This window comes from Callithrix jacchus, chromosome 5 (assembly GCF_049354715.1).
Source record: "Callithrix jacchus isolate 240 chromosome 5, calJac240_pri, whole genome shotgun sequence".
Classification (NCBI taxonomy): domain Eukaryota; kingdom Metazoa; phylum Chordata; class Mammalia; order Primates; family Cebidae; genus Callithrix; species Callithrix jacchus.
The window spans coordinates 65,475,191-65,495,380 of record NC_133506.1 but is presented as its reverse complement, the minus strand read 5'-3'; the positions used below and the strand labels follow the sequence as shown (position 1 = coordinate 65,495,380).

The 20,190-nt window shown below is 53.8% G+C and overlaps 1 protein-coding gene across 32 annotated transcripts in view; it reads left to right on the top strand.

Moving 5' to 3' along the window:
• The window catches only part of RAP1GAP2 (RAP1 GTPase activating protein 2), a 239,486-nt gene that overhangs the window by 5,576 nt on the left and 213,720 nt on the right, over positions 1 to 20,190 (top strand). For 12 of the 32 annotated variants that reach the window (XR_013535393.1, XR_013535392.1, XR_013535391.1 and 9 more), the window contains exon 2: positions 5,333 to 5,449. Coding sequence is in view for 7 of the 32 variants with exons in the window: in XM_035299337.3 (XP_035155228.1) it covers positions 5,333 to 5,449 (117 nt within the window). In the remaining 25 variants the exon portion in view is untranslated. The other 20 variants (XR_013535400.1, XR_013535399.1, XR_013535397.1 and 17 more) reach the window with 4 other exon arrangements.

Below are 20,190 nucleotides of genomic sequence, written 5' to 3'. Positions count from 1 at the left end.
AATAACTCATGCACAGGCAAGCAGAAAGGAATGTTGTGATCAAGGTTAAGCAAGGCCGGGCACAGTGGCTCAGGTCTGTAATCCCAGCACTTTGGGAGGCCGAGACGGTTCAATCACCTGAGGTCAGGAGTTCGAGACCAACCTGGGCAACATAGTGAAACCCCATCTCTACTAAAAATACAAAAAAAATTAGCAGAGTGTGGTGGCAGGTGCCTGTAGTACCAGCTACTCTTGAAGCTGAGGGAGGAAAATTGCTTGAACCCAGGAGGCGGAGGTTGCAGTGAGCTGAGATTGCACCACGGCACTGCAGCCTGGGTGACAGAGCGAGGCTGTTTCAAAAAAAAGAACACCACCGCTACCAAAAAACATTAAGCAAAGCATTGCACAAACCCTGTGCGGACTTGGGAGGGCTGGGACAGATTGTAAGGACAGTGTGGGCTGGGCATGGGCAGGTTTGGGGTAGAGATAGAGGCAGGGCAATCCAGCTAGGGGCACAGCTGCGAGAAGGCTCTGAGGTGAGGAAAGAAATGGTGTTTTTGGAGAAGGACACATGGTCAGGAACACAGGGGTCTGTATGAGTGAGTGCACAGGGCAGCGTATAATGCTGGAAAAGGCTGGAGGGGATTGCAGTGGGGAAGGCGTGCATGGCTCGGGTGAGAGTTTGAAGGATACTTGATATGCCATGAGAAGACACTGGTCCCCTGGGCAGGGGAAGGGCTGTGTTGGGAAGGGAGCAGGGGTGGTGTGGAGGAGGGAGAGGCTGTGGGGGGCAGGGGATTGCTTAGGAGGACAGTGGATGTTAGGATCTGAAGGCACAAAGAAGTCTTGGCCTCTGCTGCTTCCTGCATGCGCCACCTTGGACACGTTCACTTTCCTACCTTGAGCCTCTTCTTCCTCATCTCTAAAGTGGGATTGGCCAGTTCCACAGGGTTTGCTGTGAGGCTTAGAGGAGAGAGTGCAGGGGTTTGACAGGCACGTGCTTGGAGGAGGCCGGGGAGGACAGTGGGAGGGGAGGAGAAGCTGACCATGGGCAAGGGCTTCCCGGACATGAGCTCATATCATTTTTGCAACAACCCTTCAACACGGGTTATGATGACTACTACCATCTTACAGATGAGGAATCGGGACTCACTGGAAAATCCCTGGCTGGGCGCAGTGGCTCACGCCTGTAATCCCAGCACTTTGGGAGGCCAAGGCAGGTGGATCACCTGAGGTCAGGAGTTTGAGACCAGGCTGGCCAAGCTGGGTTTTAGTAGAAACCCCATCTCTACTAAAAGTACACAAATTAGCCAGGCATAGTGGCGCATGCCCGTAATCCCAGCTCCTTGGTAGGCTGAGGCAGGAGAATTGTTGGAACTTGGGAGGCGGAGGTTGCAATGAGCCTAGATTGCACCATTGCACTCCAGCCTGGGTGACAGAGCGAGACTCCCTCTCAAAAAAAAAAAAGAAAATCCCTCATCCACAGCCTCTGGGAGATGGGGGTGGAGAGCGGGAGGAGGGGAGGGGAGGCTGGGTTTTGGGTGGGGCCAGGAGGCAAAGCTGTGCATGTGGCTGAGGCTATATCCACACAGTGGCAAGGGTGAGTGGTGGGGCTGGAGTGGCGAATGGTTCCTGAGTGGGCCTGCTCTTCCGTCAGCATGGGGGCCTGGTGGGGTCAAGGACAGCCTGGTGGGGTCAAGGACAGCCTGATGTGATGTGTGGTCTGTCAGCCTGGGAGAGGCCCTGTGCCTGGCTGGGCCTCACGTCTTCATCTATGAAAGCTGCTGGACCTGATGAGTGACTTCTTGGGATTTTTCTGCCCTAGCAATCTATGATGATGTCATAATCAGACGAGATCTTAATTTATTATTTCTTTTTGCCGGGTTAACTTTTTTTAAAAAAAGGTATTTACCTTTTAAAAATATAGGCTGTGCTCATACCTGTAATCCCAGAACTTTGGGAAGCCAAGGCGGGTGGATCGTTTGAGGTCAGGCATTCGAGACCAGCCTGGCCAACATGGTCAAACCCTGTCTCTACTAAAAATAAAAATATTAGCCAGGTGTGGTAGTGGATGCCTATAATTGCAGCTGCTCGGGAGGCTGAGGCAGGAGAATCACTTGAACCTGGAAGGCAGAGGTTGCAGTGAGCCCAGATTGCATCATTGCACTCCAGCCTGGGTGACACAGCGAGACCCTGTCTCAAAAAATAAAATAAAAATAAAATATAGTCACATGGTTCTCATTCAAAAGGGTCTAAAGCAGTGACTACTCTCCAGGCTCTAAGGTCCCTCCTTGGAGTCAACCAGGTTTACCAGCGTATCCGTGTTACTGCTTTCTACCATGGAGATGGCAAGAGCCTGTCACCCAGGGCTGAATCCTGAGGAACCCAAAGATGGAGAAAGACCGAAAAACTCATGATCAGAATAGGACGGGATTAATCAGGGTGGGATTCCTGGAGGAGCCTACTTTTGAGCCAGGTTTTATAGGAGGGGAGTCACTTTGGGGCCGGAAGCAGGTCACAGAGGAGGGACATGTCCCAAATGGAAGTCATAATCTTTCCTCTCAAAGCTGTCCTCATCCAGCATGGATGGCTCTGCAACCAGCCACCTGCACAAACCAGGAGTGGGGCAGTGATGTTGCTGCTTGTCTTCTTCTCACCTGTGTCCGGCCCAGCGCCAGGTCCTGCCAACACAACTTCCTTAGACACTCTCAAGTCTCCCCATCTGACCCGAGCCAAGAGTGGTAGCTCATGCCTGTAATCACAGCTACTCAGAAAGCTGAGCCAGGAGGATCCCTTGAGCCAGGAGACCAGCGTGGGCAATGTATGGAGGCCCTGTTTCTAAAAAACAGACAGGGCGTGGTGGCTCATGCCTGTGACCACAGGACTTAGGGAGGCTGAGGTAGGCAGATCACAAGGTAAGAAGTTCGAGACCAACTTGGTCAACATGGTGAAATACCGTCTCTACTAAAAACACAAAAATTAGCCCGGCGTGGTGGTGGGTGCCTATAATTGCAGCTGCTCGGGAGGCCAAGGCAGGAGAATCACTTGAACTTGGGAGGCAAAGGTTGCAATGAAATGAGATTGTGCCACTGCACTCCAGCCTGGGAGACAGAGGGAGACTCTGTATCAAAAAAAAAAAAAAGATTTGGAATCTCTCTCCTGATGAGAAGGCACGTTGTGAAAAGGTCACTTTCCCATGCCTCATCCACCCTCTTTCCTCTCCCCCTGCCACCAGGAGATGATTTTTATTAGCTTTTGTGTCTCCAGAGTTTCTATAGGTAAAGATAAGTAAGTGTGAATTCCCACTCTATTCCCGGCTCCCTTTTTCACATCAGTCACCCATGCTGCTCTGCACTTGATTTTTCCCTCTGAACAGTGTGCCTTGGAGATCTCGGCATGATGGCACACAGGAACACCCTCAAACACAACATGTTTTACAGCCCCACCTGATTTCACTGTATGGATGAACCATAATTTATTTCATTCCCTACTGAAGGGTGTGTGGGTCGCTCCCAATCTTTTGCTATTAGAGACAATCGCACAGTTAACACTGTCCACTTGCTGGAATCTCTAGATACATTCTCCAAAGAGGGGATTATCGGGTTTAAAAGGAAATGCATTTGGAATTCAGACATATGTTGTCAGCTTGTCCTCCAGAGGGGTTGTACCAAGTGACGTCCCCATTGTAATATATCAGAATGCCTTTTTGTAATTATACATTTATTTATGTGATTATTGGATGGTTTCTCTCCCCACAGGAGGGCAGGGACTCTGTCAGTTTTGCTTATCATCATAGGCACTCAATAAATGTTGAATTAGGCTGAGTGTGATGGCACATGCCTGTAACCCAAGAATTTTGGGAGGCCAAGGTGGCTGGATCACCTGAGGTTGAGAGTTCGAGACCAGACTGGCCAACATGGTGAAAACCCGTCTCTACTAAAAATACAAAAATTTGCTGGGTGTGGTGGTGGGTGCCTGTAATCCCAGCTACTCAGGAGTCTGAGACAGGAGAATCACTTGAACCCGGGAGGCGGAGGTTGCAGTCAGCTAAGATCACACCACTGGACTCCAGCCTGGACTACATGATTGAAACTCTGTCTCAAAGAAAACCCAAAAAAAGTTGAATTAGTGAATAGATTCATGGTTCTCCCAGGAGAGGTTGGCCAGGGTAGGAGGGAGACCACCTTCCTTTTGTGTTCATGGTGCCCAGCCCAGCTTCCCAGACACTTTCATAGGACATCTGGGACCCTGGGAGAGACTCTGGAGGTTCTGGAAGACCTAACCCTGATTGCTGACTCCTGATCCCCACTCCAGAGCAGCCCTTCTCCTGCTGTGAAATCAAGAAGTCCATGGCTGGGCGAGGTGGCTCACTCCTATAAGCCCAGAACTTTGGGAGGCCCAGGCAGGAGGACTGCTTGAGGTCAGGAGTTCAAGACCAGCTTGGGCCATATAGCAAGATCCTGTCTTTACAAAAAATTTACAAAGAAAATTAGCTGGGCGGGGTGGCTTGTGCCTGTAGTCCTAGGTACTCAAGATGCCGAGGTGAGAGGATTGCTTGAGCCCACAAATTTGAGGCTGCAGCGAACTATAAATGCACTACTGCATTCTAGTCTGGATGACAGAGTGAAACTATGTCTCTTAAAAAAAAAAGTTCAGTGTCTTAGCCCTGTAAGGGAACTTAAAGGATGGACCCTTGTCTAATGCCTGAATTGCCTGTGTGCCCTCTGCTTACATACTTCCAGTGATAGGGAACTTACCCCATCAGCTTCAGCTTCTTTCAGCTTCAGACAACTAACTTTTAGAAAGCTTTTCATGTATTGGGTGGGTGCGGTGGCTCACATCTGTAATCCCAGCACTTTGGGAGGTCGAGGCGAGCAGATCACTGAGGTCAGGAGTTTGAGACCAGCCTGGCCAACATGGTGAAACCCCATCTCTACTAAAAATACAAAATTTAGCCAGGCAGGGCGGCGGGCATCTGTAATCCCAGCTACTCGGGCGGCTGAGGCAGGAGAATCGCTTGAATCTGGGAGGTGGAGGTTGCAATGAGCTAAGATCACGCCACTGCATCCAGCCTGGGTGATGGAGCAAGACTCTGTCTTGAAAAACAAAACAAAACAAAAACAAAGAAAAGAAAGCTTTTCCGTTTATTGAGTTGAAATCTGATCCTTGTAGCTGCCTCCTCTTCAGGGAATGTTAATTGTGGCCCTCTGGAAACAGGACTTTATGGCAGATGAGCAGGAGGGATATTTGGAAACAGGTACCCGACAGCAATTCTCTGGCAGGCAGGGCTGACTCTCCTGAGGAGCTCTGCAGAGGTTGCTCCCCGCCTCACTCTCTCCTGTCCTGCCCACAGGTACGTGCAGGAAGGGCGGTTCCGAATGGAGGAGAGGACACTGACAGCCTTCCAGTGGCTTTACAGCCCACAGCAGCACCGCATCCTCAGCCGGGCTGACCTCCAGTCTCCCTCCAGGTAAAGGGACCTTCTGCCTTGACCCCCACCTGCTTCGGCCTCAGTCCAGGCCCCCCAGCTGGTACTAACGAAGCCAGGGCCCCATTGGTCCACAAATCCACAGTGGGGAACTTTGCCTTCAGGGATGGGGAGGCCTTCTAGGAAAGAGTTTATCAGCCTGGATGCTTGTCCCACCTCGAGTGCACGGAGTAACTTGAGGCAACTCACTGCCTCTGCTTTCTCCTCTGTCAAATGGATAGGATTGTATTTTCCCTGCCTTCTCTTGGGAGATCATAAGTCTCCAGTGAACTATGTATGCCTGCAGAGGTTTACAAAGCCTGGAGTTCCATCGGACTAGGTGGCTCATGCCTATAATCCTAGCGCTTTGGGTGGCCGAGGCGGGCAGATCACTTGAGGTCAGGAGAGTGAGACCAGCCTGGCTAACTTGGTGAAACCTCGTCTCTACTAAAAATACAAAAATTAGCTGAGCGAGGTGGCACATATCTGTAATCCCAGCTACTCGGGAGGCTGAGACAGGAGAATCTCTTGAACCATGGAGAAGGAGGTTGTAGTGAGCCGTGATTTTGCCACTGCACTCCAGCCTGGACAACAGAGTGAGACTCTGTTTCAAACAACAACAACAACAATAACAACAAAAAACGAAGCCTGGAGAGCACTGCTTTCTCCTTCTCTGGAGGGAGAGTGGCAGGTAAATTTGCTGGGCACCCCCTGCTTTGACCTGGAACCAGCCCAGCCTTCCTTGACCAACTCCTTTCCCATGCCAGAGATTCCAGCTGGGATCCTGAGTCTGGGTGGAGGGCTGGGAGTTGAGGGCTTCTCCTGACCCAGATCCCTGCCCACTCTTCCCCCAGCAGTGGACACATGTAACCAGCATCAGCAATCACAACAGAGGAGTGCTGGCAACACTTCTGCAGTCACAGCCCTTCCCAAGGTCTGCCATACCTGACCCTGGGCCTTTCTTCCACTTTCCCCATCAAAGCTGTTGTTGTTGTTGCTGTTTTGTTTTGAGATGGAGTTTCGCTCTGTTGCCCAGGCTGGAGTGCAGTGGCATAATCTCGGCTCACTGCAACCTCTGCCTCCCAGGTTCAAGTGATTCTCTTGTCTCAGCCTCCTGAGTAGCTGGGACTACAGGCACATGCTACCACGCCCAGCTAATTTTTGTATTTGGAGCAGAGATGGGATTTCACCATGTTGGCCAGGCTGGTCTCGAACTTCTGACCTCAGGTGATCTGCCCACCTCAGCCTCCTAAAGTGCTGGGATTACAGGCATGAGCCACTGTGCCCAGCCACATAACTTCAGATTTCATACATGGGAAGGCTACATGCCATTTGGGAATTTGAAGAGTCGGCTATAGAGTCACTGAGATAAGTGGCTGAATTCATTTTTGTTATAGAATATTATTATTATTATTTTTAAGAGACAGGGTCTCACTGTTTTGCCCAGGCAGGCCTTGAACCTCTGGGCACAAGTGATTCTCCCGACTCAGCCACAATAGTTTTTCATTATTTTATTTTGAGACAGGATCTCACTCTGTCACTCAGGCTGGACTGCAATGGCGTGATCATGGCTCTCTGCAGCCTCAAACTTTTGGGCTCAAGTGATCCTCCTGCTTCTGCCTTTTGAGTAGCTGGGACTCTGGGCATGCACCATCTTGTATGGCTAATTTATTTTATTTTGTTCTTATTTTAGAGATGCGGTCTTCCTATGTTGCCCAGGCTGGTCTTGAATTCCTAGGTTCAAGCCATTCTCCTGCCTCTGCCTCCCAAAGTGCTGGGATTACAGACATGAGCCACTGTGCCCAGCAATAGTTTTTTTTCTTTTGAGACAGAGTTTGGCTCTTGTTGCCCAGGCTGGAGTGCAATGGTGTGATCTTGGCTCACTGCAACCTCTGCCTCTCAGGTTCAAGTGATTCTTCTGCCTCAGCCTCCTGAGTAGCTGGGACTACAGGCACATGCCACCATGCCCAGCTAATTTTTGCATTTGTAGTAGAGATGGAGTTTCACCAGGTTAGCCAGGATAGTCTCAATCTCCTGACCTCATGATCCACCTGCCTTGGCCTCCTAAAGTGCTGGGATCACAGGCATGAACTACCATGCCCATCTGGCCAGCATGCCCGGCCACCATGTCAGCTCCCTGCTATCCTTTCTTTTCTTTTTTCAAGATGGAGTTTTGCTCTGTCACCCAGGTGGGAGTATAGTGGTGCAATCTTGGCTCACTGCAACCCCTGCCTCCCAGATTCAAGCAATTCTCCTGCTTCAGCCTCCCAAGTAGCTGGGATTACAGGTGCATGTTACCATGCACTGCTAAATTTTTTTTTTTGTATTTTTAGTAGAGTCGGGGGTTTCCCCATGTTGGCCAGGCTGGTCTTGAACTCCTGACCTCATGACCCGCCGTCCTTGGCCTCCCAAAGTGCTGGGATTACAGGCACTTTGTCTCTACTAAAAATACAAAAATTATCACGTCTACAGTCCCAGCTACTTGGGAGGCTGAGGCAGGAGACTCGCTTGAACCCAGGAGGCGGAGGTTGCAGTGAGCTGAGATCGCGCCACCGCACTCCAGCCTGGGCGACAGAGCGAGACTGTCTCAAAAAGATCCAGCCCCAGATCCCAGGCAGCGGGGAGTTTCCGGGGTCGGCGCAGCCCCGGAGACTCGCAGGACAGCACCGCACCCCGTCCCGGGTCCCGCGCAACGCAGAGGTAGAGGGAGACCCCGAGCGTCGTACTCATCAGGTCAGGGGCGCTCAGGCGTCACGCGCCTCGGTTCCCCGTCGCCCTCTCCAGGAACCCGGGGCAGGCGGGGCCGCTCCTTCCCTCCCTTGGTCCTCCGGGTGCGCCTGCCCCGCCCCGCGCCTTTGTTCCGGAGGAGCCGCCTCGGGCAGCCCCCACGGCGCTCGGGACCCGCTGTGACCCCGCCGCCCCCTCCCCGCGGCTGCGCGGGCGATCCGTGGCGCCACAGCCAGGCCCAGGACGCGCCCCAGGCGGCGACACGGCGAGGACGGGAGCGCTAGGACCCCAGATCTTCAGCACGGGCTTGGGCTGCGCGTGCGCGGCGGCAACGTGGGGGTGGGGGGCGCCAGGTGAGCGGAGGGCGGGGCTTGGCACGCGGGGCCGGGCCGGGGTGCGCGCGTGCACGGCTGGGCGGCTGCTAGGGACCCGCCGCGCGAGGAGGAGGAGGAGGAGGAGGAGGAGGAGAAGGAGGAGGAGGAGGACCAGGGGACTCGCCGCGCGAGGAGGAGGAGGAGCAGGGGGCCGGGCTGAGCGAGGAGGCGAGCCGCGGGTCGGCCTGGTGCCCTTCGCTACGCGTCGGGAGGCAGCGCGAGCCGGCTGGCTGCGCCGCAGGTCAGTGGCCCCGGGGCTGGGATTCCGCAACGCGGCGGGATCCGGGCGCGTGTCCCGCTGTGGTTGAGGGGAGCCGGAGCGTGTGCGGGGTGTGAACGCGTGCGGGTTCAGGCAGACCCCAGCACGTAAGGACGGCGCGAGCGGGGCTGCGATCCCGCAGAGCCCGCCGGCGTCACGGGTGGTGCTGGGGAGGGGGTAACCGTCCTCGGAAGCCCCTGCGGCGGGGTCGCTGCACACACGGCCTCCTATGGGGTGTGGGGTGTGTGTATCTGAGCTGCTCAGCCTGTCAAAGTCTGGCGAGAGAAGCTGGCAGGGATGGAGGTCAGAGAGGGGCTGTTTACAGGTGGCGGCGGAAGGAAAGCTGCTAGGAACCCCAGGAGGACCCTGCAGCTAGTCTGGGTTTGTTGCTTTCCCCGAGAGGGCTGAAACCCCATCCCATCCTCGCCCCAGCCTGTGCCTGCTGCAGGGACAGGAGCGTGGGTGCAGGGTGCTGGCTGAGAGGCCTGGAGGGGTCTTTGGGAGTGAGACCTCTTCCAGCCTGATGCTCATTTCCAGAGGCGTGGGTGGGTGTGGGGGTGCCAGCTCCGGGTGGGGGTCCAGGTGTGTGTTCAGGAGACCTCAGGAGTCGGTGTAGACTGTCCTCTGGCTTTGCCAGCACCTGGCGCTGTGTCTGGACGTTGGAGCTGGCCGAGGGGTACCCTTCTTTCCTCCCATTTGTTTTCTGTAGCTCCCCCTACATCCTTGTTAACAAACCTGAAGGGTGCTTATGTGCAAGTGGGTTTGCTGGGATGCGCCCCTGTGGAGTGGCCCTCATCAGAGAAGCCTCCACAGGGAATGACAGGATTGTCCTGAGCCAGGTGCCAGGGCTCTCAGCTTCGTAGCATGCCTTTTGACCCTGGGGCCGTCCCTCCAGCCCCACAGGCCTGTTTCCCATGGCTCACTGCCCTCCGGGTCTTCCTGCTGTGGGGTGGGGAGTAAACAGCTGGCACAGTTGCCTGGGAGGCGGGAGTGAGTCAGGGCCTGTGAGGTCTTGGGCAGTGATTTTTCAGCGAAAGTCCCGGCACATCTTTTCGACTTAGGAAGGAGTTGTGGGAGGCTCTGGCCTCATGTCCAAGCTGTGGTGCTGGGTTTTCTGAGTCCAGAGGTGGGGTGGGCATCTGCTGCATCTGGCTGCTCAGGCTTCAAGAAGCTGGCCCAGGTCTCTCCTCCCTTCCCAGATGTTGAGGAGTTGGAGAGGGATGGGGCTTGGGGGGCCTGGTAGCGGGGTGGGATGGGGGCTGGCTGGGAAGAGCTACAGCAGCCACTCTTGGCCCCTGTGGTTGATGTTTCTGGGCAGAGACAGATGCTAAACTTGGGTAGGGTCAGGGCAGGTCTAAGTGGGACTGCCCAGCTCAGAGTGTTGAGGTGTTTGGTGGGAGGCGGCCTCAGCTGCAGAGAAGAGGACCCTACTTCTGGAGGTGTGCTTGCAGACCCCCTCACTCTTTCTGGGACCCTGTCTGATCCACTTGGGCTGAGCCACCATGGCTCAGAATGACTTGAGCCTGGGAAAGGGACCTTGGCATGGACGGGGTTGGTGGCAGGGTCTCATGGTGGTTAAGCATGAAGGCCCTGCTGCTGTCACTCAGACCTGGGTGTGAGTCCCAGCCCCACCACCTACTGCTGCCCCTCCACCTGCATTCCCCTCAATGGGAGCCTGAGGGAGAGGCTTGCAGGCCGTGGCATGTTTGGAAAGTGATCTCGGGAACGAAGGGTGAGGACCGGGGTTCGAAGGTGAGGAAGGGAAAGCAGCTATTTTATTATTCCCACCACTCTCCTGGGCGGTCTCCTAGGGAGCCTTACAGACAGAGAACTGCTCTGCTAGAGAGAGGAACAGGGAAGTATTTATCCACTAGCCCCGTCCCCTGCCTGACAAGGATAGCTCCATGGATGTTAACTCCCGTGTGTACTTCTGGAGGCACATGTGTGGGGCTCAGGTGGCTTCCTGTGGGCACCCCACACAGCAGCTCCCAAGAAGGCCCAGCTGGCCTTACGTGAAGCACTGTCCCATTGCACCTGTAAGATGCTGCTTGGAGCCTGCAGGGACTGGTCATTGCAGAAGTGGCTGAGAGGTGGGGGCAAGAGGGCTGGAGGCAGTGCACTGAGGTATCTACCGCTGCATGACTTTGGGCAAGTAACCTGACTTCTGTGAGCCTCTGTTTCCTTATCTGGGTGTTTTAGGTGTTAATATGATATTTATTGAATTTTTTTTTTCTTGAGACCTAGTCTTGCCCTGTCACCCAGGCTGAAGTGCAGTGGCGCAATCTCGGCTCACTGCAACCTCCGCTTCCCGGTTCAAGCAATTCTCCTGCCTCAGCCTCCCAAGTAGCTGGGACTACAGGCATGTGCCACCATGCCTGGCTAATTTTTGTATTTTTTAGTAGAGACGGGGGTTTTACCATGTTGGCCAGGCTGGCCTTGAACTCCTGACCTCAGGTGATCCACCTGCCTCGGCCTCCCAAAGTGCTGGGATTACAGGCATGAGCCACCGAACCCCGCCTGTTTTTTATTGAATTTTTGAACATGGTGCTGGGCCCGTAGCAAGGGCTTCCCCAGGGGTATTTCTATATAGCCAGGAAGACCACACCGCAGGGTGGCTCAGTCATTCACTCAGGTGGAGGGGGTCTGCATAAGATGACCTCTAAAGACCCCTCCTGGTCATGGGACCTGGGATTCGGGCCAGACTACTGACCTGGTCAGTTCTTCTAGGGTTTTGGCTCAGTTTTGCAGACCTCCTGAATGCTTCTGTTTCACAGTCTGTGAATTGGAGTCAGTGATGTCTTGCTCCTGGGCTGGCCGCTCAGTTGTACCTCTCCCTGGGCTCTGCCCCAGGAGGACATACAAGCCCAGCGCTGGCAGAGGAGGGCATGGGGAGCAGGCAGCTCAGAAGCAGGTGCTTGAAGGAGGAGTGGAGGAGGGTGGATCCTGGCATTTGGAGCTGGCATATGGTCATGGGCACTGGTCTGGGCCATAGTCAATGGAGGAGGACAAGGCAGGGGGCTGGAGGAGGGCTAGAGAAACACAGAGCAGGAAGGGAAGGTGAGTGGCTTGGCAGAAGGTGGCAAGAAGGATGGAAGAGCCAGGGCCAGGAGGTGGGTTGACAGCCTTGCGTGTGGGGATTCACAGTATCTGTGGAAGTGGTGACCAAATGGGAGAGTGATGGGGTGGCATGAGGGGAAGGAAGGCAGAAGGTGAGGTCGAGTTGGGGCTTCCTAGGGCGTACACTGGGGCAGGCTTCTTAGTTCATGGCACAGCATCCACAGGCCTCCTCATTCTTTTTGTGGTATCCACCTGCCCCTCTCAGGCCACCACCCCCTTTGACAGGGGAGGAGCTGTCTGCAAACACTTAGGTCTGGTTATGAGTGGTGATTGGAGGAGATCCGGAGGTGCCTTTGCCAAGGCCTGTTGCCATGGCGCCATGATGGCCCTTGTCTGCCGACCCTCTCCCATCTCTGAGCAATGTGCCACCTGCTCCGGCAGAGGTCACATTGTAGGGAAGGTGTCCAGCTGCCTCTTGCTCGTGCATGGCCAGCTCGGGCTGGCCTTACAAAGGTTACTGCCTTCATCCCCCTGCCTGCAGGCAAGGTCACCCTGGGCCTACGCTGGCAGATGCAGCAGCTCCTGTCTTCATTACAGTTATTTAAAGGCCACTCCGATTTCTGCCATTTGTTTTTAATAAGTTTAATGAAAAATAAAACAATAATACCAGCCTATCCATCGACTGCCCCCAACTTTTTTTTTTTTTTTGAGATGGAGTCTCCCTCTGTTGCCCAGGCTGGAGTGCAATGGCATGATCTTGGCTCTCTGCAACCTCCGCCTCCTGGGTTCAAGTGGTTCTACTGCCTCAGCTTCCTGAGTAGCTAGGTGTGCACCACCTTGCCTGGCTAATTTTTATATTTTTAGTAGATATAGGGTTTCAACAGGTCGGTCAGGCTGGTCTTGAACTCCTGACCTTGTGATCCACCTGCCTTGGCCGCCCAAAGTGCTGGGATTACAAGTGTGAGCTACCGTGCCTGGCCTGACTCCCCTTTTAAAGAGGGCATCTTATGGATGACATCTCTCTTGCTCACACCTCTTGCGATGCTTTGGTGCCTGTCTGGCAGGAAGGGCTGCCTCATGTCTGTTCAGCCTGACATGCTGCACTTTTTTTGGGTGTATTGTGTGTTTTTGCTTCTCTATTTGTTGTGATCCTTTCAGATGGTTATAAGGCGATTCCTGTCCACCTGCTCAGGATCTGAAGCAGACTCAGGTGCACCCAAGGCATGTTTGATACCAAGGCAAGGACCGTGCTTTGGGGGATCTGGCCCGAGACATGGCAGTGCTGAGCCCGGACCCTGCCCATGCTCTGGTCCTGGACCTGTGGCTTGCTCTCAAGGCCAGCTGGTTCCCACTACTTTCCCTGGTTCAAATCCAGGATTACTGGCCTGTTTCTTGGACCATGCTGGGCCCACTGGCTGGGCTCTGCTGGGTCTGGGTCAGCAGATGGCAGTGGGCATGGGCACCTGGGGGACCCTGGCACAGCCAGGGCCCTGCCGATGAGATGGCTTGTAATGAGCAAGAGCAGGAGGGGAGAGACAGGGAGGGACAGGCCATCGGGAACATGGAGGTGTGCCTATGCACATGTACACATCTGTGATTGGCGTGTACGTGTGGCTTTGCAGGGCTCGTTGCTGGATTGCTGTGTCTGGACATCTCTGGGTGGCTCCATGTGGCTCTTCTGAGCGTGTCTCTGTGTGTGCACTGTTGTGTGCTTTGGCTTGTTCAGGGGTACTTTTCTCTGGATATGTGCTGGCCACCTACTGGGTGCTCTCTAGGGTTCTCGGGAATGCACCCATCTGGATGGCAAGTGATACTTTTTCCCTGCAGGATTTCCTGCCCCCATTGAGACTCTCTTGTGTCTTCTGCCAGGCCCTGTTCTGCCCTCTCTGCAGGCTTCCTTACCCTGTTCCTCCCTCTGCCTTGAGGAAGTTGCTTCTCCCCTTCTGGCTGTGTGGGTGCCCGCTGCCTTCTGGGGAGGGCCTGAAGAGGGACAGTAAGTCCAACCTCCAGCCCCATTCTCCTGAGCTGAGGGTGATGGGCTCAAGCTCTAGGTTGAGGTGATGAGTCAGGGATGGCTGCAGGGGTGGGCAGGGGTGGCCTGTGTGCCAGCATGCTGCAGGGAAGCGTGTGCTCCTGCCCCTCCACCTGACCCGCCCTCAGTGGCTTGGGCACCAGTGCAGCTGTGATAAGGCTCCCTTACCTGGCTATTCATACTCTCTTCCCAGTAGCCCTGGTTGGCATAGTTTCTGATGTGGAGCAGAGTGGTCTCTGGGGCTCCGAGCATCCACTGGGGGCCTTGGCCTTAGCATAATTCATCTCACCATAATCATTGGTGTTTATGGAGCGCTTCCTGCACCAGGCCCTGGACTACACACTGTACATGTAATCAGATTATTTACTCCTCAGAACAGTTCTATTCCAGGGGATAGTAGTCCTATTAGGTGGGTTTGAAAAGCATCCCTGACCGGGCATGGTGGCTCATGCCTGTAATCCCAGCACTGGGGAGGCCGAAGTGGGTAGATCACCTGAGGTCAGGAGTTTGAGATCAGCCTGGCCAACATGGTGAAACCCTGTCTCTACTAAAAATATAAAAAAATTAGTTGGCCGTGGTAGCATGCACCTGTAATCCCAGCTACTCGGGAGGCTGAGAATTGCTTGAACCCAGGAGGTGGAGGTGCCACTGCACTCCAGCCTGGGTGACAGAGTGAGACTCTGTCTGGAAAAAAAAAAAAAAGCATCTCATTCTATGAGGACGTTTTCCCATTTTATGAGGAAGTAGAGGCTCAGAGAGCTTGTCTTACTTCCACAGGGTTACACAGCAAATAACTGATAGAGCCAGGTTTTGAACCCAGACCTGTTCTGCTGTTTCCTCCACTCTTCACAAGGCTGTGTCTTCTCATCTTGGCAGTCTCTCTCTCAGAGAGGCCATCCCACATCCCCCCCTGTACATAGGGCTCCCTAGCCTTCCGGTACCATTTGGATCAGATCACCCTATTGTAAATACCTGCATAAAGGTAGCCCTCTTTTATCCTCTACCTCCTAACCCCCTCTTCCCCACCTAGAGCAGGGGTCTATCTGTCTTGCTTACTAAAATATCCTTAGAACTAGCAGACAGCTTGGAACACAGTAGGCATGCAATAAACATTTGGTGAATGAATGAATTAATGAGTGAAGAGAGGTCTGACTCCAGACCTAAGCTTGAAATCCCTCCTCTGTACTGTCTTTTACACAGCAGGGACCATTGCAGAGTGGCAGGTGCACAGGCTCTGGAGCCAGCTTGCTTGGTTCAAATTCTGGCCCTGCCAGTGTGCTGGTTATCTAATGCTGCTTAATAAACCACCAAAAGCTTATGGCTTAAAACAATGATGACATTGATTTTGCCCATGAATCTGCAATGTGGACAGGGTTCAGTGGGGATAATGCTTCTCCACTCAGCATTGGCTGGAGTGGTTCAAGGTCTAGGAGCTGAAGTCATCTGAAGGCTCAGTTGCTCACACATCTGGTGTTTGTTGCTGACTGTTGACTTTGGCTCAGTTCCTCTGCACGTAGGCCTCTCTATGTGCTGTCTCCACGTGCTAGATTGGGCTTCCTCCCAGCATGGTGGCTGAGCTAAGGGACAAGTATGCCCAGAGAGCCAGGTGGAAGCTATTTCACTTTTTATTTAATTAAATTAATTTATTTATTTAGAGATGGAGTCTCGTTCTGTTGTCCAGATTGGAGTGCAGTGGCATGATTTTGGCTCATTGCAACTTTTGCCTCCTGGGTTCAAGCAATACTCCTGCGTCAGCCTCCCAAGTAGCTAGGATTACAGGCGTCCGCCACCATGCTTGGCTAATTTTGGAATTTTTAGTAGAAACAGGGTTTTGCCATATTTGCTAGGCTGGTCTCGAACTCTGACCTCAAGTAATCCACCAGCCTTGGCCTCCCAAAGTGCTGGAATTATAGGGGTGAGCCTCCTCACCTGGCCAGCAGGGAGATGGAGTCTTGCTCTGTCACCCAAGCTGGAATGCAGTGGTTATCTTGGCTCACTGCAACCTCTGCCTCCCAGGTTCAAGTGATTCTTCTGCCTCAGCCTCTCGAGTAGCTGGGATTACAGGCGGCCGCCACCATGCCCAGCTAATTTTTGTATTTTTAGTTGAGACGGGGCTTCACCATGTTGGCCAGGGTGGTCTTAAACTCCTGACCTCAGGTGATCGCTCACCTTGGCCTCCCAAAGTGCTGGGATTACAGGTGTGAGCCGCCGCACCTGGCCAATCCTTTTAGCAACAGGTACACTTTTGCCACTGATCCCCTGGCCACAGGTGAGGCTTGGATCTGCCCAAACGACAGGGTCTGTCCCCAAATCCCCACTCACTCTCATGTAGTTCAAGGGGCATCTTACTGAGCAGAGCCCTGCTGAGGGTGGGGCCTGTAATGGGGAGGGAAGGGGGAGCTTGAACTTGAATGGAAGAGGCCTTTGCTGTCCCAGTTGATTATCTCATTCCAGGTCAGCCCTGCTCCCTTCAAGGGGCCTGGGGCAAGTGTTGCTAATGAAGATACCATGAGGCTGGGGCTTAGGCAGAATTGCTCTGGGCCTGGGGCTGGGGTGAACACTACCAGGACCCCCATCTTTATCCAGGGAAAATCAGGATAGTGAGCCCTGAACATGCTGTGTTTGAGCTGAGAGTGCTCTCCGCCTCTCCCTGTCTCTGCCGCCTGCTTCCATGTGAGTCACTGTTCATCTGCCTGAGACATCGTCCCCCAGCCTTGCTTGCCAGCTTCGGGGAGGAATCTCAGGGAGAATCTCAGGGTTTGCTCCTTGTGGTCCAGGTTGGGCTGCTCCTGAGCAGGACATTGGCAGGGGGCCCAGGAAGGATCTGGGGGTTTGCTCGAGCCCAGCCTGGCAGCATCTCCCATCTAATGCAGCCCTCATGTGGGGCCTGTTCTGCTGTGAGCCTTCCCTGAAGGAATGGCAGGACTGAGGGGGGCTCTGAGTTTGAATTCTGCTGTCACCTTCCAGCCCTGTGGGCTTGGACTAGTCTCTTAACCTCTCTGAGCCTCTAGTCCTCACCAGGAGGGGACTGGTATGGTAAGAATGAAAGGAAAAAAAAAAATTACTCTTTTTTTTCTTTGAGACAGTTTTGCTTTTGCACCCAGGCTGGAGTGCAGTGGTGAAATCTCGGCTTTATGCAACCTCCACTTCCTGGGTTCAGGCCATTCTTCTGCCTCAGCCTCCTGAGTAGCTGGGACTACAGGCACGTGTCACCACACCCAGTATTTTTAGTAGAGACGGGGTTTTGCCATGTTGGTCAGGCTGTTCTTGAACTCCTAACCTCAGGTGATCCACCTGCCTTGGCCTCCCAAAGTGCTGGGATGACAGGTGTGAGCCACCGTGCCCGGCCTGAAGTTATTCTTCACAGATGAAAAACCTGAAGCGGAGGGAGTTTAAGTGGTTTCCCCACAGCTCCTTTAGTGTCAGGACTGGGGCTGGAGTCCATATGTTCTGACACCAGGTGGTGGTTGCTTCTCTTCTGCAACAAGGAGGATTTCCCCCTTCCCTCAACCCCTTTCTCCAGAGGGCAACAGGGCTGCCATCCTAGAACTAAGCCCAAGAAGATGCTCCCTTTCCTCCTCGCACCACCCAAGCTTGCCTTCAGGGGGCGCGAACGCCCACCTTTTGGCCAGTCCTGTGAGGTGCCAGGTGCCCTGATAAACTTAGTAGGGGAGGGCTGGAGTGACCCAGCTGCATGGGTGTGGGCAAAGAGTTAGCTGCGTGCTCCCGTTTCGTGAGAAGCCCTTCAGCCATCCTCCAGCATCCAAGCCTTTCTTCTATATTACATTTTTATTATTGTTTTATTTTTTGAGACAGAGTTTCACTTTATTTTTTGAGACAGAGTATACCTGGCAACAAATGACTTGTTGTGAAAATGGGGTTTATTGGGCAAAAAGGAAAAAAACTGAGCAAAGCGAGAGAGGTTCCTGTTGACAGGCCCCCATCTCAAAGATTGGGTCCCCAGGTTACCACCTCAGAGCAGGAGAAGCCAGGATCCTCCCCTCTGCAAATCTGCCGAGGGAGGCTCCACCCTAGCGTGCAGGCTGGGAGGAGGTTCTCAGGGATCTCTTTCTATGTGGCTGTCTCAATATTCCCTCCTGGCCTCCTCGCCTCCTAACCCCTCCGGTCAGCCACAGGGGCCCTCAGACTCAAGCTCCCTATAGCATCCCCCTGGCCCAAAGCCCTCTGATCCAGCCCAGCTTCCAGCACAGCTCCCCTACCCTCCTAGCCCTGGCCCCACTTCCCCCAGACCCCACACTCCCACCCTCACTTCTGTCTGTTAATAATCACTGCTCCCAAGCCTCGCCTGCTGGAGTGCCGTTCTCTCTCCACTGCTGACCTTACAAACCCTTGGAGACGGCTCAGGCATCACCAGGTCTCTGGGAGACACCACCCCCGCATCCTTCCTAAGGGCATCACAGCCCTCATCCCGTTCCAGGGCGACCGTCTATCTCCCTGCAGAGTGTGCGTGCCCAGTAAATGTAGGCTGAACTGACTCAGCTGTCTACCCCCAAAAACATCAAGCTCCCCCTGTCCTTGACAACCCCAGCAAACTCTCAGCAGATGCCCTAGGTGGGTAGAAGAGCTGACTAGGATGAGTTGGCCCCAGAGAGTTCTAGAACATTGTCATGGTGTCTCAAGGATTCTTGTAATCTATAGTAAACAAAGACCTGGTGGCCAAAGCTGGGGAAATGATCGGTAGTCTTGGCCTTCAACTGGTGAATGACAAAAGCCATAAAATCGGAATCAAGGGCCAGGCGCGGTGGCTCACACTGGTAATCCCAGCGCTTTGGGAGTCTGAGGCAGGTGGATCAAAACCCCGTCTCTACTAAAAATACAAAAATTAGCTGGGCATGGTGGTGCATTTATTTTTAGTAGAGACAGGGTTTCACCATGTTGGCCAGGCTGGTCTCAAACTCCTGGGCTTAAGCAATCCTCCTGCCTCAGCCTCTGAAAGTACTAGGATTACAGGCATGAGCCACTGTTCCCAGCCTTGTGCATAATTCTCACAGAATGGGGAGGGAAGCCTGGGTTTAAAAGGGTTGTGGCAGACCAGGCACAGTGGCTCATACCTGTAATCCCTGCGCTTTGGGAGGCCAAGGCAGGAGGATCGCTTGAGCTCAGGAGTTTGAGACGAGCCTGGCCAACATGGCAAAATCTCCTCTCTACTAAAAATACAAAAAAATTAGCTGGACCTAATGGTGCATACCTGTAGTCCCAGCTACTCAGAAGACTAAGGCGGGAGAATCACGTGAACCCAGGAGGCAAAGGTATCACAGTGAACCAAGATCGCACTCCAGCCTGGGCAACAGAGTGAGACGTTGTCTCAAAAATAATAATAATAATAAATAACAGACCAGTACGGTGGCTCACACCTATAATCCCAGCACTTTGGAAGGCCGAGGCAGGTGGATCACGAGGTCAGGAGTTTGAGACCAGCCAGACGTGGCAAAACCCCATCTCTACTTAAAAAAATACAAAAATTAGCTGGGCATAGTGGCAGACATCTGTAATCCCAGCTACTTGGGAGACTGAGGAAGGAGAATTGCTTGAACCCAGGAGGTGGAGTTTGCGGTGAGCCAAGATCATGCCACTGCACTCCAGCCTGGGTGACAGAGGGAGACTCTTCTCAAAAAATAAAAAAAGACACGCTCTTCCTCCTGTTTCCCTGTCTCTGTCAGTTCTCTTCCCTGCCTTCCTGTAGGTCAGTTTCATTTTTCCACACTCTCCACAGCTGCAGGCTTTTGTCTCGTGCTTTAGCAGGGGAAGCCTCCTGGGAAGGTGTCTTCTTGGGTTCACTTAGGTCTCCTGAACCAGTCCCCACAGCCAGGCGCGGATGCCCTGGTTGGCCAGGCCTGGTCAGGTGCCCACTTCTGACCCTGGAGGCGGATTGAGTGCAGAGCTGTTCTCAGGTAGGTTAGATGGAGGCAGGGCAGGTAGGACCCAAGGTGTCCACAGTACCTGTTGAGCATTTCCTGGGTGTGGGTGGGTGCCACTGGGGTGATGGGCACTTGTGGCACTCTGGAGTGGCCACCCAGGCGGAAGCGAGCAGCCTGAAGCCACCCCAAAACATGAACCACACAATCCTAACTTTCCTGGGGCAGAGGTGAGAGTGGGGGGAAGCCTCTGGGCTCCTGCTAGGGGCTCGCTGCCTTGGAGGAAGAGAGTCAGCCCCCAGTCTTGTGCTGGCCCAGGACCCTGAAGCTGCTCCCCCAGTCTACCCAGGGCTTGAGACCCCTGTGGTGTCCCCTGCTGTGAAGGAGTCAAGAAAATAGAAATCCTGTGCCCTTGGTCC